Here is a 17,829-nt window from a genome sequence, read left to right as displayed (position 1 = left end):
GGGGGGGCAGGCTGCATGCAGATGGGACGGCAGGGTCCTTGGGTCGGTACAGTGCTTGGTCGTCTTCTGGAGAGAGACAGTGATAGAGAGTCAGCATTGGTGTAACACAGATCTATGCTGTTTGTGTGTAATGTGTGAGTACCACTGGCTGCCCTATGATTGGAAAAAATGCGTTTTGCTGCATCTATTAAGACAGTGACAACTTATGTCATAGAGCTCCTCCATTACACCTAAACATCACTGCAGGCCAGGTATGTGATAAGTTAAACCACTGGAAGTCAGCAAAGGCAGGGCTATTACATACTACTGTTTACATCATCGCTGTGTGTTTTTCAAAAACTGCCATCAGGTGTTGGGCTGATTCTTAGTTTTACCGAAAAAACTAAAACAAGAATCAAATTGTGACATTAAATAGAAAACAGCAGTCTAACATGGAGACTGTATAAAGGATAATGTGATTTTGTAGATCAACCAAGTTGAAGGAGAGAATCATTCTGAAATAAATCTTGTGGTTTTCTTTGGAAACTTATCAGCAGTTAAGTAAAATGTAGGTAATTTGAAATTATGATAACAATAAAATTCATTCATAAATCACTTTTCATACCCAGAGGAGTTGTTACTCATAAAAGTTGCTCTTTACTGTATCATAACAAAATCAAATAGTACAATAAAATAAGAATGACAACAGACAGAAGAAATGTGGTAGAAGATAAAATAAGTAGATGAAAGATAAAAAAGAGAAGTCAGTAAAAAATAGTAAAATATGAGAAAATTTGCTAAAAGCCATGTAAAATAAATCTGCATCGCTTATATTTCTTCTGTCATGTGGAGCATAGGTACAAGTTAGTTTCTAGCAATAAAATCTGGGAGCAGAAGATCTGTGTGGGAAGAATAATAAAATGACAGAGAAGCAGTGTGGGCTGATGCTTAACCACAAAGAGCTTTGTGAACAAGTACAAGGATATTAAAATCTATTTTAAAAGATACAGGGAGCCAGTGGAGTGAAGATCTCTTTTCATTGTTTTAGATAAAAGACCAGCTGATATACAGTAGTTCTCAATCAACTGGACTCTTTCAATTGACTGCTTTGGAGGAGCAGAGTAAAGAGCAGTGTAATAATCTGATCTATCTGAAATAAAAGCTATGTGTCTCTGAATCTTTATAGATGAGGACTGGCAATATCATAAATGATAAAAAGCTGTTTTGATCACCTACTTAATGTGCAAAGTAGAAAAAGATTGTAAAGAGAGAGAGTGTGTGTGTGTGTGTGGTCCGTTACCATGGCATTAACTTGCAGCTGTCTCCTGCTGAATGATGTAGTGCCTGTTTGAGTCATCCACCTCGCTGCCACAGTGAGCATCACTTCTGTTAATGCAAGAGGTGAACACACACGTCACTTAGTACACAATCGAATCTGCTGTTGTTGCTCACTGTGTATACAACTCGTTTTCTCTTTTGCCATATTCTCACTGACATCCTCACCTGTTGTCATTGATGTCTCTTGTTTCACTGATGCTGTTGCCTGTTGGAAGAAAAAAACTACAGTTTGATTTTGTTGATTGATAACTGCTGTGAATATTAATACTAATTTAGTAATACCAATAATGATTTAAAATGAACTAATTGATACCATAATATAATAATTGATAGTATAAAGGAGTAAAGAATGTACACTCTGAGATAAAAACAAGTGAATTTTAACCGTTTCAGAATAATAGGCTAATACAGTTATGATGTTATCATAGCTATAACATCATTATTCTCAAAACAACTTCGATGCACGTAGAAAGTGTTCTTTTGCGTACCGTTGTCAATGTTGAGCGGGAAGGATTCCAGTATGTCTCCATTATATCTGCCTGCTCTGTAGCCCAGTGCTGTGGAAACTCTGTGGAAAACACAGCAGAGAGAATACGCAAAGTTACAAATTAAGAAGCCTCGCTAACCCTGATAATTTGAAAAAACAGAAGGTAGATAAACATTGTATACAACTGGTCCATGTGATACAGCATGTCTGTGCTCCTTATATAAAATAATAGTAACAACAATAATAATAATAATAATAATTATTATTCTTTGGGGATTCTTTGGGGATTTATAAAGTAATTCTAATTCTTAAAACGGTTTGTGATGTCAGAATTACAGGACTGAACAGACAAAGGTGGAACGAGGGATTCAAACTCACGTGTTGCTCTGGATAGAGTTGGGGTTGCAGTTGACGCTGGCAGAGGTCGGCTCTGTCACGTTGCCCTGGAAGAGGGCGTTGCTGTAGGTGTTGGCCTGCTCGGCAGCCCGGAGGTAGGGGTAGAACGGATTTGTGGGGGAGCAAACTGGCAGCTGCTGCTTCGGTCTCACTGGTTTGGCTGTGAGGAAAATACAGTGATGTCAGACAGGGTCGACTGTCACGAAACTGGGTCAACTGTCATGACCCCGCCCCCCATGACCCTCAACATCACCCTAACCCTAATCCCCCACTAGACACACAAACAAAAGGCATGAATCACACTTCAGCTCAGCACCTATCTGTGCTGCATGGGGGCGTCGCAGGCCGTTCTTTGCCCTCATGGCGTCCTTGATACGGTCGACCTCCTGCTGATAGCGGCGGCGGTCCAACATGGCGCCCTCCTTGGCGTCTCTCAGTGCAGTCTCCAGGGCCTTAACTCTCTCAGCAGTAGACCGAAGACGTTTCTCCAGCTTTGGAAGCTCACAACGCAGATCTGCATTGTCACGAACCAGCTACAGGGGCGAGAGCATCCAGAGACGATTAAAAACTGAATGCAATATTCCCAAATTAACTTGCTACGTTAAATTGAATGTTGAGTTGAATGTTTAAACTTAATTCCCCATCACCATCAGTATTTTGATGCAATATAACTTAATTAGCCACAAAGAAAAATGCATTGTTGTGGCACAAATAGTTACGCAGTTTAGTAGTTGTACTAGTTTGAAATGATTTTCTCAAACTGCTGTGTGCAGCTTCTGTAACCTGCCATCTCTTTGGATAGAAATGGAAAAGATAGATGTCAAACGTCAGCTTCTCTCTTTCATTTGTGTGTTTCTCACCTGTTTGTGAACCTTTGTAAGTTGGTCCAAGTTATTCTCAAGAAAGGAAATCTTCTGCTTCTGGGTGCAAGACCCCCCGCTATCATCAGGCTCCATTTCGGAACTCTGTGGAGTAGATGAGAGAATAAAACAGAGCTGTGGACGGGAGGGAGAAGGTTTTCTACTGATGTACCAGAAACAAAAACCACAGTAATAGTTGGCTAGGGCTGAGCAATGTGTTCATAAACATCATTACTCACTGACCACTTTGAAAAGTTCTTGAAAAGTTTGTGCTTTCAAACTCACGTTTGAGTCATTGTGGAAGAAAACCTTTGACCCTAACTTTAGTCACATTGATAATATTCTGACCTTGACCAAGGGCGTAGAGTCAGTCTCATCTCTATGACCCTGCCACTTTTTAACATCAACATAAAAACATATTGTCTACACAGTAATTCAGTAATATTCACAGAACAAGAGCATGGACAATGTAAAGTTATGTGTGTTGCTCGGGCAGTAGAGGACAGAAAGTCCAGTCATCATGGAGACAATGTGCATCTGGGAGGGCACATTGTAATGATCTAATATCACTTCATTGCAAACTTAGTGAGAACAAGTTCATTAAAATGTCAGTAGAGACACTGGTAAGATGATAAGGGGAGTAAATTGTCCATTATTGGGGTTGTTTTCAGAGTCATATATCACCTCCTGTATTACACTGTTCTACATAAAAGTGAATTTCTTGTGTCACATATATGATATTGAATAAGCCAGGGAGTAAGAGGAACGGAGGCTGTTATTTCTACTGAGGTTGATCAGGGGCTATTACTGTAAGGCCTCACACTCCATAAAAATGAGAAGAAAAAAAACATTCAAAAGTGAGTGCTTTCTCTTGTCGTCTGTCAGCTGCTTACTTTTTTAACCCGCGACGTGAGGTCTTGAACGAACAGCTTGCGCAGGTTGTGGAGGGTCTGGAGTTCGCGGGCCTGGGGGACAGATAGATGGAGACAAGGTCAGGAAGACAACTCTGGACATTGTGAATTAAGATAAAGGTTTGATAAGACAGCAAGGCATGGGGACAGAGAGACACACACACAACAGGTGTATAATTTACTCACAACTGTCTCCTCCAGACCCTTCAAGTCCTGTTTGGTCTGCTCATGGCGTTCATGCAGGAATCTGACAGAAACAGCAAAACTTGTTTGAAACATCTCCCTCATTCTTCACCACAGTGTAATATTTGATGTTTGACTGTTGACTGCCCTGCGCTGGGAAGAGGTAGACTTGGACTGTTTCCAGCCACTCTGTCGATATGGATATATTGTCTGTAGAAATGATCATGAAAACATCTCCTAAAACTTACGAGAGCTCCTCCAGGCGCTCGCTCTTGCTGCTGTCCTGACTCTTCAGGCGTTCAAAGTCGGCACGAACCTGAGCCAGCTCCAGCTCCAACTTGGAGTTACGACTGCCGGTGTGAAGTAACAACACACATGTTCAGGAGAAAGAACTAAATGTGTTTAGTTCACAGATAATAGATCGACTTCTAAAAAGATATCCATAATACATCATTAACAGTGGAAGTAACTACGGTGGCCCTGAGAGCTCAATGTTAACACTGAGATTCAAGCAAAAAACAAGTGATCCCATGTGTTGTGTATTTGTGTAAACAGAGAGAAGAAATCAAGATTGTCACGGACTCGGTGAGTTCATCAATGATCCTCTGCTTCTCATTGATCTCATCCCGCAGGCGGGTCAGCTGCTTGTGATGGACGCCGCGGTGAGACTCTCCTTGCTGACGAGTGGTCTTCTGCAAACGGAAAAAGCAAATGCACAACGTCTCTTAAAAATGTTCTGTTTCTGCAGTATTTGTAAAACTGAAAAGATAAAATAAAGAGCCAGATGATTTGAGGTTACAACAGACAATGAGAAAGCTCTTTTTCCTAAACAGACAGAGTATGAGGGGACATAGATAGTGACATCTTAACAAGTACTGTACAATTCATGTTTCTGAATCTGGGGTGAAAGAAATTCAAGTGATAAGGCCTCTTACCTTTACGTTCCCATCCTCAAGCTCTCCCTTCTCTGCATCCTTCTCTTCAAGCAGGGAGTTATCTGAAAAAAGGAAAATGAGGAAAAAGCATTCAGAGCTCTGACCTAATAACAGCTTGAGGGGAAATCCCAGTCTAAATCCCATTTCAGATACCATAAATATACATCAAAATCATTTCAGACCACTTTTTTTTTAGTATTTCTGTGTGTGTGTGTGTGTTGCCTGGTACCCTGGTCTTGCAGCTTGGCCAGCTCTTCACTCAGGGAGTCGTGGCTCTCCTCTAGCAGCCTCTTCTTCTGCTCCACACTCTGCATGTACTCCGTCAGGGAGCGGATCTTAGCCTCATGCTGCACAAACACAATTCCACACTCAGTTTATTTTTCACTCCTGCCCATCTAATATCCCATCCTTAAAGTCAATTCTATCCCTCCTTGTCCCTCTCCTCTTATCCGTCACCTGAGAGATGAGGAGCTGGCAGGAGGAGAGCTCCCTCCCGGTCTCCTCCATCTTGCGGTGGCACTCGAGCTGCATGTTCTCCAGCTGGCGGCAGCGCTTCACCATGCTCTTCACCTCTGACTTTATCTTGCTTATGTAGAGGCGAGCCACAGTGAACTCCTCCTCGATCGCACCGCTGATCTCCACCGGCTAGAGATTGGAGGAAAGAATTTACTCAACAGGACACACAGGAAACACATTAGGTACAATGTTTCATAATACACCTAATATGTAGATGTTGTCCTCCTACGATTCAACTCACCAGCTTGATCTCCCCGTTGCCAACGATGGAGCTGAACTCACTGAGGTCCCTCATCAGACCGTTGAGGACGTCAGCGATGCGTTTCCTCTGCTGACCGCTCACTTCCTGCATACGAGAAAGCTCCGCCTCCAGCTCCATCAGGCTGGCCTGTTGCAGAGAGAAAGAGAGTCAGTGAGGATTAGTGAAGCCTTACCACAGTATGTTTAGGAAACCTTAATAGCTGCAGCTAGACTCAGATCTCGCTATACACCAGCTGGTTGATGGAGAGTCTATTGGGCTTAATACAAAGCTGAGTCAGAATCATGACCACTGAGCTATGGCCATTTAAAGCAGAAGTAAGCGATCCGGTCGTTTTGGCTAACTTTCTGTCAGCCAATGGAGTTAGCAGTCCCCGCCCTCGCCCCTACGTCACCACATTCACCGACCTCCTGTCTCTAACTTGGTCTCATTATGTCGATTTTCACACGATTCCTTTTCCAACGTACCATTTTCTGGGACAGTTGGTCGGCCAGCAGCTGGTTCTGCAGGCCTTTCTCCTCCACCTCCTGACTCTTCTGGTCATAGTTGATGGCCAGCTCCTCCAGAGCCTGCAGCACCTCCTTCACCTCAGCCTTGGCGCAGTCGCTCTCCACCTGCAGCCTGCCGAGTTCAGCCTGGACCTTGTCCCCGTCACCACGGGATGAGGCCAGGAGCTGGAAAGAGGGAAATATGGCGTGTGTCAGTAAAAAAGTGAATGTTTTAGTTCTCACAATATACTGTAGTGTGGCCATGTGTGTTTCTGTGTGTATGAGTTTGCATGAAAGCACCTCATCCTGGTCTAGCATCTGCTGCTTCAGTTTCTCCACCAACTGGCACTGCAGGTTGATCTCATCATCCTGCATACATCATATACATTTTATTTTAAAACATTTAAAACCCCTATAACATGGAAATGACACCTGCACATGCACCATTCAACAGAGATGGAACTACATTAAAGCTCATGTAGAAAACTTGGCAACTAGAGCTGTTTTGCATCGGTTAAAATCATATTTGTGTGTTTGAACCTTGTCATCCAGCTGCTTGTACAGCTTGCGGATCTCCTCCTCATACTTCTGACGCTCCTCCTCAGAAATACGGACCACAATGGAGGAGGTGTCATTGTCCAAAATGGGGCGCTGCTCCTCAATCGTCTCAATCCGGGTCACCACCTCTGACGTGGTGCGCTCTGTCTCAGGCACGTCCTCTCCTGAAGGGATGGATACGAGGACAAAGAAAGAGGACATGAGAATAATGCTGTTTTGTTTACAAAGTATAACACAGAGGAGTCTGTGTTCTTCTGCAGGAAGAAAAGAAAGTCATCCAGTCAGAAAAAGCCAAACACGATTCACCATTTCTCCAGCGGTTGAGCTCTGCCTCCAGTTTCTGGATGGTGTCCTTCAGGGTCTTGTTCTTCTCCTTCTCCTTCTCAAACTTCCTCTTCCACTGCTCCGCTGTCAGCTCCAGGTTGATAGAGGCGGTGTTCCTGATAGTCTTGGCACTGTCATGAACGAAGACAAAGACAGAAAGACATCCTTACTATGTGAAACTGAAGCTAATATAAAGACTGATGATTGGTGTTTGTGTTTCACTAACAGTTCTACTGGATATTCTGCCCAAAAGACAACAAAGAAAAGGAAACTCTAACAAAATAATGGCTGGTCAATAATCTAATAAATTCTGCTTTCCTTACTATTTGAAATGATCCTATTTCTATCATGACAAAGTCCGACTATAACAAATCAAGTTAACTTTCTCTCAAAACTCTATATTACAGTTATCACTGTATGTATTGTAATGCAGTGGGCAGTGTTGGTTGATCTGCCTTATAAGGCCAAAATGACCTAGTTCACTGTCCTGCTTTGAGGAGTAAATATAATTTGACCTCCGACTACAATGTTGCAGGATGTGCAACTTACAATGACACTGTACTGGGTAAAACTGGGTAGAAAACACATGCAAATACACTGTCTAAAGCACCGAAAAACAAAATGTGTGTGGAAAAGGAGAATGAGAGGATGATATTGGGCAAATGACAAGATGTGTTCACTGCATCCACATATGTTATCTACCGTTGGCCAAACATCAAAGTTGACTTGGTCTCAGCATCGTTGTAGCTGGAGGGAGAGCAGCAGATGAACATGGTGGTGCGACAGTTCCCGCCGAGGGAGTCCTGCAGGATACGGGTCATTTTGCTGTCACGATACGGCACGTGAGTTTTCTGTAGGAGAGAAGACGAGCGAGGAAGAGGGGTGGAGAGAAAGGAGGCAGAAAGAGGGGAGAAGAGAAGAATTACAGATCAAGATCAAGAATCAATTTGGGACCAAAAGACAACATCTTTGAGGTGCGTTTCTTTTGCCTGCCTAATTCTGAGCTTCTATGGAGATTCACAGATTCAGCAGAAATTAGTGCTTTCTCATTCCTCAATCTGGAATCCTGACAAAGCCCCAAACTGCTGTCAAAGCAGTCGATTGACTGTGCCACATCCAGCCAGTCTCATAATTGGCAGGGACAGTTTTGGCTGTTGAATTAGGGGAAATGAAAGAAGAGTGTGGGAGGATGCTTTTCAGTAACAAGCCAATGTGAGGGACAAAACTCCTAGGGTTGGAAGTGAGACAACAGCCATTTTCCATGTGGTCACCAAAATATTCTAATATTTCATTAGAAACTTCAATTCTTATTCTATTGCCTAGAAAAAAGTGAGGGCAGATGGGTGGAAATGTCTCACCGTGCCCTCAGCCAAGGCAGAGATGACATTTCCCAGAGCAGAAAGGGATTTGTTGATGTTTTTAGCCTCATCCAGGACGGCTCCTGCAGCTCCGGTCTTGCTGACCTGTAATAAAGAGAAAGATAGACACACACAGTGTCTGGTTTGAATCAGGTGAGTCATAATTTGGGAGATCTTTAGCCCCGAGTGACTCCTACCTTCTCACTGCCAGCCAGATCCACCAGGTAGAGTTTTCCACACAGTTTCTGCTCAGTCTCCACATGCTCCTGCTTGATGTTGATCAGGAAGATGCTGTGGCTGCGAGAACTGTGCTCGTTCATGTCTGTACAAATACAGAAACTAAGTGTTAGACCCTTTAGAGACAAATTTCATCTTGCATTGCCAAAACTGGTGTTAAAAGTGTTTTTGGAAGGAAACAGTATTCACAAATGAGATCTGATCAACGTTAAGCTATTCTGAAACAACGTCATGAATGCTTTTATTTATTTTTTCTCTGAAGGTTTCTTATTTATGTATCAGGGAAAAATCATGATTGTCACATTAAAGGAGACTACAACTAGGCCTCTGTTATTAAAATAATCAACATAAATTCAAACGATGACACAAATGATGAAATACAAATGATGTAAATATGTACATGTAATCTGTTTTACAACCCATAGGGACCATGACATGACTTTCTCCTGCTGTTTTTAGGATCATGTCACTCTGAAATTACTATGAAGATGTATGAAATAAACCGTGTTAACTCTAATAAGCCACTGCTGCAGCAGACTAACGTCACCATTTCACTAAGTGCAGATAAAAACAGCACCAATCCTGCCAACCAGCGCCAAGCCTCTCTTCCTTGGACGCATACACAGACTGATAGTTCAGGTTTCTCTGCAGATGATATCTGAGGGCATCGGCTCAGTGTCTGCAGAGGGTCGCGCCGTTAGTCTGCTATCAGCACACTGTTCTGCAGCACAGTGAGTCAGCAAGCATTAGAAGGAAACAGAGACGACTGTGCTGCCCGAGAAAACAACTTTCAGCAAATCTGGTCTGCTGCTGTGTACATTCAGTCCAGTTTCAAGGGTGGACTATTGTATAATTTGAATGTTATCACATTAGTATCATTTAAAGGCTTTATATTAATTCTGGTCTACAGAACAGCCTTTTTATAATCATGGGTGATTATTACATTTCTTTTTGAAAAGCAGTTAACATCTTTTTAATTTGTCACCATGATGGATTTTGTCTTGGCATCCAATCAATAAACAACAATCCTCTGGTTCATAATACATCTGCATGGATGATACCTGATGTCATAATAACACACAGGAGGAAAGTCAATTTGATTCACATCAGTTTAACTTGCACCACATATGAACTGGTCAGAGATCAGTTTAGTGAATGTATGATTTATTTAACACTAGTGGGCTACTGAATGGGCAAACTGAGTTTTCATTTCATCACACTTCCTGCCAGTAAAGAGGCAAAAGCAGATCAGTGTGTGGTAAGTTAACAGTGTTGGTCCAGAGGTAGTAGTTTAGCTACCCAACATGACCAGCTTTACAATCATTAGCCTACAGTCTACTGATGTGTCTAATCTACATTACACTGTTGTAGCAGGTGAAGGTGGAGCTGTTTTTAAAGGTGAAGTCAGTGAGAACAGGGAAACACTAGTGCATCTGCTGAATATTGATATGGCAATGTAAAAGTGAAAAATATTATGTGATTTTGATGATCTTAATCTTTTATCTGTCATTGTTTATAATTTTTATTTAAATGTAAAATAAAGGTTGTACTGTAGATGATATGCTAAGGAAACCATTGGGTTGACAGCATTCAGAAATCCTCTCTGTTTTGTAGGAGTTGTTGTGTTCCTACCAGTGTTAAGACCAAACCTGTTCCCTTAATAATAATATACATAATAATATTATATAATAATACAATACAATACCATGGCAATATCAGTCAAATTAACCTCAGATATGAACACAGACAGGCAGCACTAGTCCTGTGGCATACAGTATGTGAGTCTGGATTCAGGCCTGTCGTTTGGAGACACATGCAATGTATCCCCTGAAAATACAGGATATATTAAGGTTAAAATTAAATGAGTGATGTCTTGAAAATAAGAAAGTCTGCTGTGAGGACAGACCAACACACTTATCACTGAGGCACATAATGCATTACCTCTGAAGACAGGACTGAGCACGGTGAGATTTATTACAGTGAATGGTCCTGGTGTTTTTGCTGGGCACTGAATCCCAAAGCTCATTTTATTTTGTTCTTTTTACTTCGCTCGAATTCGGTTAAATTCAGAGCTGTGAGTCAGCACAAGGCTCGGCTACAGAAATAATCTATGAATATACTGCGTTGTTGCTTGAAAAGCTCTTTATTGTGGTCTCATCTTTTCAAATGTTATAGGCTGCTGCAATACATAATCTGTTTTGACAGTAGAAATTCAAAGTTGTTTAATCTGGGTTAACTGGTAATTAGGTCACATGTTTTTAGCTGCTATTTTACATTACATTACATCACAGTTTTTTGTATAATGCAGCATTACCCTGGAGCCATTAGTCGCATATTATTACTGGACCAAAGAGGGCTGCGTCTGCAGCACGGAGGCCAAAAAATGAGCAGATATTACAGAGCAAGAAGATTTTATTTTCAATAAGACTAAGAACTCCACTGTCAGGTCACTGAACTCTGCTCTCTTATTAGACTCTGATAATCGCTGTGTGACACATTGCTACGCTTTGTTGTTGATCTTCTCCAAATCCAAAATAACTGTCCATCACTCCCCATCACGTTACATTGAGCTCCATCTGACAAGTTCTTATGTCTTTTCATTAGGGATGACTAAAGCTTTGAAATTACATCACGCTAAGATGAAGATTACATAACAAGAGGAAAGAATGGGCTGCATGAACTCAGCTGTCAGTTCACGCGTCAGTAACGTGCTGCGAGTGCTACTGCTGGCACCAGAGAGAAACCTACACTGGAACTCACACTTTGCTGTGGATGTAGAGCAGCAAAACAGTGAACCATATTATCAAGAGGAGAGGCAAGCTCAAATGTTTCACTGCATGTTTTGTCTGTTTTGTCTTAAGTACAGTGCAGACATGTTTTTTTTTTTCATTTTTCATTTTGAGGCTGCAATATAACAAAATGTGAAGAAGTGTAGATGTCTGATCTCTTTCTGAATGCCCTGTATACTGTATTATAACAATCAGATTTCATTCATGAATTCCAGTGTTCATGTATTTATGTATGTTTTTTGTGATTCAATATTCATATTTAAGATAAAGACTCACTGGTCACAGCAACGTGACGGGCAGCTTTGCCCTCGTCAATCACATCCATGACCTCGTCAGGGCTTGAGACAAAACGTTCAGTGCATCCCTGAGACAGAATATAAGAGAGAATTAATCAGTTAAAGGATTTGATGCATGCATGACACCTACAGACAGATGTTCACCTTAAAAATAATACATATAAATCACTGCTTTCCACAAACCTTGACATATGGGACCCTGTTCTTATCTTCATGCACAGACAGGTTGGTCTTTGTCACTAGAAACAGAAGAAAGATTGGGTGTCAGAATATAGTACTACTACATGGGTGCTACATAATGGAAAATCTGAAGAATTAAAACACTGTTTGTGGTGATGAGGAGTTAATCAGGACTAACCATCCAGGAGATCACGGATTTTGTCCATGTAGATTTCAAAGTAGGAAACCTATTGGAGAATAATTATAATAATATTTACAGTGCATGGTTTTATGGCATTATAAAGTCTTATAACAAGGGAAGCAAGTTAAATTACTATTTATTCGGTCTGAAATAAAATTACCTATCTGTGACAGAACATAAAAAAAGAAAGGACAAAAAAGATTTTAAAAGGGCCACGTCCAAACAAAAAATCACACAGTTTAACATAAATATATAACAATATAGTTATACAAATATGGCAAAGCTTAAGACATCAACTCATCTGATACCTTGATGTGAAATTCAAGGTTTTCATCCATAGCAAAGATGTGGTTGAAAATGTCCTCAGCAATGCGTGGAATAATGCCCATCTGGTGAGGGTCATGGAGCTTGCCCTGCAGCAGGAAGATAAATATATATATATACAAATATATACAGTACATGGGGGTGAATGGGGATGTCATGCAACAATGCTATTACATTCTCATAGTTTCTGTTCAATCAAAACCAATGATGATTAAAGGTTTAGGACAAAAATTTGATCCTGAACACAAATATTAACCACAAAACCACCCAAAAATTAAAGAAGTTGTACAAAATGTTTTTCCGAATTGCTTTAGTTACAAGTTTGTGGTACACAGACTTCCAAATCTGACTGGCTGGATAATAATGAAGCTTTATTTGAAGAAACTGTTAATTGTTTTGAGAACTGCACCTCCATGGTGTGAGTCTTCCCGGAGGAGGTCTGTCCATATGCGAAGATAGTGCCATTGTAGCCACCGAGCACATCTATGGGTCAAAAGAAAACAACAATGAGACCACACAGCACACACATTTCAAAACAACTCTGAGTAGCTACTGTGAATGCAGCCGTACCCTTCACAATCTGCTTGGCGCAGGTGTTGTACACTTGCTCCTGGGTGGTGTTGGTTGGAAACACTCGATCGAACGCAAAGGACCTCCCCTGTGAAGACCAGGGACAAACAAAAGTTTACAAGAGGAACAAAGGAGAGAAAGCAGTTGTTTCACAGGTTGTGTTTCATTTTCCTGTTTTTAAATTGTAACTTTCAAAAGGTCAGTAGTTTTAATAATTCTTCTACATTAAATGTTTTTTAGCTGGAATTTAAGTAACTGAAATTAAAATTAATTTTAAAAATGTCATACAACTTTGATACTGCTGATACAACTGCTGACAACTATCTGGCCATAAAAATATTAAGAATAAGATGTACACTCTTTAATGTGTCTGTTACTAAAGAAAGCAACTATTACTGCAGTGTGAATACATAAAAACACATCTTACTCTTCAATTCATTATTGGAAAAATGTACAAAGAGTGTATTCTTTGAGTTACTAGATTGTTTGAGTTAAATGGGTTTCAGATAGACACAAATTGTTTATTTGCAGAATATTACATTGCTGGAGAAAAAAAATATTGAATCACCAAATGTTTTTGAAATGTACCAGACAGCCAGGATTTTGATTTAGGTAACGTTTTAATTAAGCCAAGGACCCACAGAGGAGCATGTAAGCTTATTCAACACCGCTTTTATGTCCCAAGTACACAATAAAAGAAGATGATGTCAGCAGAGTGAGAGAACCAGGTCTGCAGTGCTTCTTTCTTCCAGCAGTCAGAGCCATAGCACATCCACAGGCTGTGGCACAAAGAATGACTGAGATGTAATGGTCTGAATACATCTGTTGCACAAAGCAGTTTCAACCTGCCTGGAGCTGGACTGTGGTGCAATGAATTCTGGGTAGAAGACTTACATTAGACTGATCTAAGACCCAAATGAAGACTGGACCAACACTACAGACCAGTCTAAAATATCTTTATGATCATGGATCAATGATGCAATTGAAATGTTCCTTTGCTTAAATAATAAAGTCAAAGTAATATGGAAAACAACACAGACCCTCCATTAGTAGCCATGTATCCAGTATATTGCTATTACCTGCCTGTAACACTGTAGGTTTTCCCATAGACCAGCGACACCTATTAATACTAACTTCTGTACTGTTCGTCTGTACTGTATTTGTCATTGATCAATAAAATAATGATTTCAACAATTTGGGAAATAAACTGAACCAATTTATTGCTAAAAGTTAAGAGGTGGTTAGCTTATCAGTCACACTGTTGTCCCCTTGTTTCCAGTCATTGTGCTAAACTAAGGCAGGCGCATACTGGCTGTATTCAATGGACAGAAGGGAGGTATTGATCTTTTCATTTAATACTTGGAAACAAGCAAATAAGAGTCTCACTTCAAAAAGAGAGAAATATATAGGCTACAATCCAGCCAAATTCATGTATAAGTGCTCTTTAAGAAAACACATTGACATACAGGTTGAGCAGATAGCTCAGCACTTTCATGTCTTGTGTAAAATTTCTACACACAATATTTTAAAGTAATAAATTCTATTGGAAATTATCACTTGGGATCATTAATATAGGCAAATGAAGCTCCTACACACTGATTAGTGAAGAGAAACAAAGCTCATTAGAAAGTGTATTAAGGCTATGTTGCCATATATCAACATGATGTTGCCTTGGAGTGTGTTTTTTCAAGAAACTCCTTTGAAGTACTGCTGAATCTTTCATGTTTTACAGCAGTCTGGCATTTTGTTCATCCCTATAATGGAGGCGTGAAGGTATTTTGTTAATTCCAAAATGTGTCCCCAAAATAACAACCACTGTGTGACACACTCAAGAGTGACTCAGCCCTGACAAGCCTCGCTGCAGAAATGAGGCCATTAAAATCCCGGTATGTCACTGTCCCATCTGATACAATGCAACACAATCGTGCAAGCTGCCACAACATGAGCCGTATTAAATGACATTAACAAATTGAATCATCGGCTGACGCCCCCATGACAGTGATTTAACAGAGACATTCAGTCCCGAGGACGGGGGAGGGCACAAAGGAGGAGGTAGAGAAAGAGACATAAAAACAGAGATGGATGAGCAAAACAGACGTGGGGGAGAGAATCAAAAAGACAGTGACTAAAGAGAGAGAGAGAGAGAGAGAGAGAGAAACAAGAGCTTGAGGAAAAACTGAGGAAGAGACAGACAGATGGCGACAGAGAAAAGAGAAAGCAGGTCAGTAAAGTGATGTATGAGCTTTCTGGATGGTTATTGATCCTCTCTTAAGGCAATTAGAGAGATCAGTTTCTGACTCTACTGTAAAGCGTCACGCTGACAGGAGAGAACGAGGTCCGTTCGAGATGTTTCCATTATTGCTGGTGGAAGTTCAACATTATTCCTGTAGATTTGTCTCTTCTTTTCCAGAAGACAGAGACAGACAGCTCACAATTCCTCATCCTTTAGCCCTCGATAATCATCATATGCTCTCTAAGATATGTTTACTGTCATCCTCATCAGACATAAATGGCTTAGCCAAGAATAGAAAAGAGAGAACCAGAACATTTTTTCTGACCCAAATCCAAAAAGTGGCGTGTGGTTCTATAGACTCGATGAAAAAAGGACTGTGTAAGAAACTAACATCGGTAGGTTTTAATGTTCTAATGTTGAAATTAGATGAAGGTACTGCAAAGTGAGTTCTTTTTCACTTTTGACTGGAATGACATTCAGATTTTCTGAGTGAAATGCAACACTTATCATAACACATGAGAGCCAGCAGCTGTTTGGCCTACACATGTTAAAGCCAGTGTATTCTGTGAACCCACCCTTATAAATTAATCTACAGACTGAAGGGAGCATGCAGCACTACTACAGAGATCACCACTTGTATGAAGTGTCAACATCTGCTGAATAATACAGCCATAACAGAGAAGAGAACAGGGCAGGTCTGTCCCCTTCATTAAGGAAAGGTTAGTCAGAGGCTAATTAACTAAAAACCCAGGGTGGGTGAATGGACCCATCAGTCCAAGCCTGGAAAATACGTCACATTCAGCAACAATCATTTTGCTCTATGAAGGTTGTGAGGGTGAGCTAACAACCAGGATTAGTCATGAGTGTCTGATAGGGGCTCACAGTTAAACACAACTTACAGTGTAAAATATATGATGTTAGTGCGCACGTACAGTAGCTTAACCCTGTTGTTGGGCAGGCTATGTCATCCATTCAGCTGGTAAAGGCGCATTTCAACAACATTGGGCCGTATGTATAAATATATCTTTTTTGCTTTGTCATCTCATGGTTTAACATATCTCGGGTGGGGAAATGACGATGGATATTTCCGTGTGCTGCACTGATTATCATGTTTTCCCTGATCAACCCACAAACCCAAACAGATGGGTCCACCAAGCTGATGATGATTTATTGATGAGGGCCCTGTGTGCACAACAAAGCGCTTCCCCCCCCTCCCCTCACTTACCCCGACGACGACAGTATCATCTCCTTGAAATTTGGGGATAAACTGGTCCCCTCGTACGATCTCGGACTGGTTGAGCGGGCGAAAGCGACACAGCACTTTTATGTTGCACTCCGCTGGGACGTCGGCCATTGCGCAGATTCGTTGAGGAGAGAGGAGGGATGCTCGGCTGTGAGGATGCTCCTGGAGGCAGATCGGGGGGGCCCTGATGTGACCGTCAAAATAAAGGAGGACGAGGACGAGGGGCGCGCGGAGACTTTGACCTTCTTCGTCGAGGTTGTGAAGGTTTTTATCCTGAGACTGACGGAGGCTGCGGTTTATTTATGCGCAGCTGGATGATGTTTCCGTGTCGCAGTGAGGCGGGCGGACTGAATAAGATGCGAAACGATGCTCTACCTACATCATTAAAGCAAGCGATCGGGGTGCAGCTCGACTTCTGCTCGTGGTTTGTTTGACGCCGTCTCTCTTTCTCCGTCTTGTTTTCTTTATTTTCTGTCTCGGGTGCGGCGGTGCGCGCGCGTCTGGGCCGGTTGAAGGTGAGATGCTGCTGGAAGGGCAGTGAGGTAAAAGCTGCTGACTGACGGTCGGCCTGTTTTGGTCGCCACAGCGCCCTCTCTCGGTGGGTGGGGGAAGGGCGTGGTCTGCATCCGTCTCTTTTTTAAAGTGGTACCCACGGCCTCAGCATCCACGCGTGCAGGCGGAAACCAGGGCCGCGCGGTGCCGCTGCGTCACATCCGAGCGGAGGGATGAGGGGAAACTTCATTACAGCTCGTGCAGAAGCAGCCACCGGGGCCTCTCTGCTGATTCACTGACTAGTCATCACAGCACAGCAGAGTACAGCTCACTTTGGCTCCCTCTCTACTGCCCTGACTGTGTTTCTTGGAAGGCAAGAAGCCATTAGAAGCCAGTGAGGACTATTGATTAAAAATGAGATCAGGCCTCACCTTGAAGGAGCTTTACGGTGTCAGATGAAGCAGGGATGATGCAGCACAAAAAAAAATTAAAAACGGGATAACACATTACAGTGCAGACAGCGCATAAAGGCTACTGAATGCACGAGGGCTGTACAAATAAACAGAGAGTAACACGTCTGAAAACACTCTTCACTGTGGTATTATGAATGAAGACCAATAACTGCACTAATAAACAATATTACCTTGGACACTGGAATGCATTTTCAAGCGGGCTCTTCTTCTGTAGGCAGA

The 17,829-nt window shown here is 41.7% G+C and overlaps 1 protein-coding gene across 2 annotated transcripts; it reads right to left on the bottom strand.

The window, feature by feature from the left end:
• Positions 1 to 2: 2 nt before the first annotated feature.
• kif5aa (kinesin family member 5A, a) lies at positions 3 to 16,756 on the bottom strand (the record flags this gene model as incomplete). Of its 2 annotated transcripts, XM_083974780.1 has the most annotated exons (29): positions 3 to 66; positions 1,280 to 1,365; positions 1,483 to 1,522; positions 1,806 to 1,885; positions 2,183 to 2,360; positions 2,517 to 2,733; positions 3,061 to 3,165; positions 3,954 to 4,025; positions 4,158 to 4,218; positions 4,403 to 4,504; positions 4,737 to 4,846; positions 5,090 to 5,151; positions 5,319 to 5,436; positions 5,546 to 5,734; positions 5,847 to 5,993; positions 6,332 to 6,538; positions 6,653 to 6,721; positions 6,893 to 7,074; positions 7,217 to 7,365; positions 7,937 to 8,085; positions 8,593 to 8,697; positions 8,790 to 8,914; positions 11,895 to 11,982; positions 12,098 to 12,153; positions 12,273 to 12,321; positions 12,584 to 12,688; positions 13,009 to 13,082; positions 13,170 to 13,257; positions 16,628 to 16,756. In XM_083974780.1, the coding sequence occupies 28 exons, from the start codon at positions 16,754 to 16,756 to the stop codon at positions 1,287 to 1,289; spliced, it is 3,135 nt and encodes a 1,044-aa protein (XP_083830906.1). The 2 variants fall into 2 exon arrangements, with proteins under 2 accessions (XP_083830906.1, XP_083830907.1); XM_083974781.1 differs by lacking the exons at positions 3 to 66; positions 1,280 to 1,365 and adding an exon at positions 1,369 to 1,414.
• Positions 16,757 to 17,829: the final 1,073 nt, after the last annotated feature.

The sequence above is a fragment of the Trachurus trachurus genome (genome assembly GCF_905171665.1).
Source record: "Trachurus trachurus genome assembly, chromosome: 7".
Classification (NCBI taxonomy): domain Eukaryota; kingdom Metazoa; phylum Chordata; class Actinopteri; order Carangiformes; family Carangidae; genus Trachurus; species Trachurus trachurus.
Note: the sequence above shows the minus strand (reverse complement) of the source record. Positions and strands in the feature narration are given on the sequence as shown.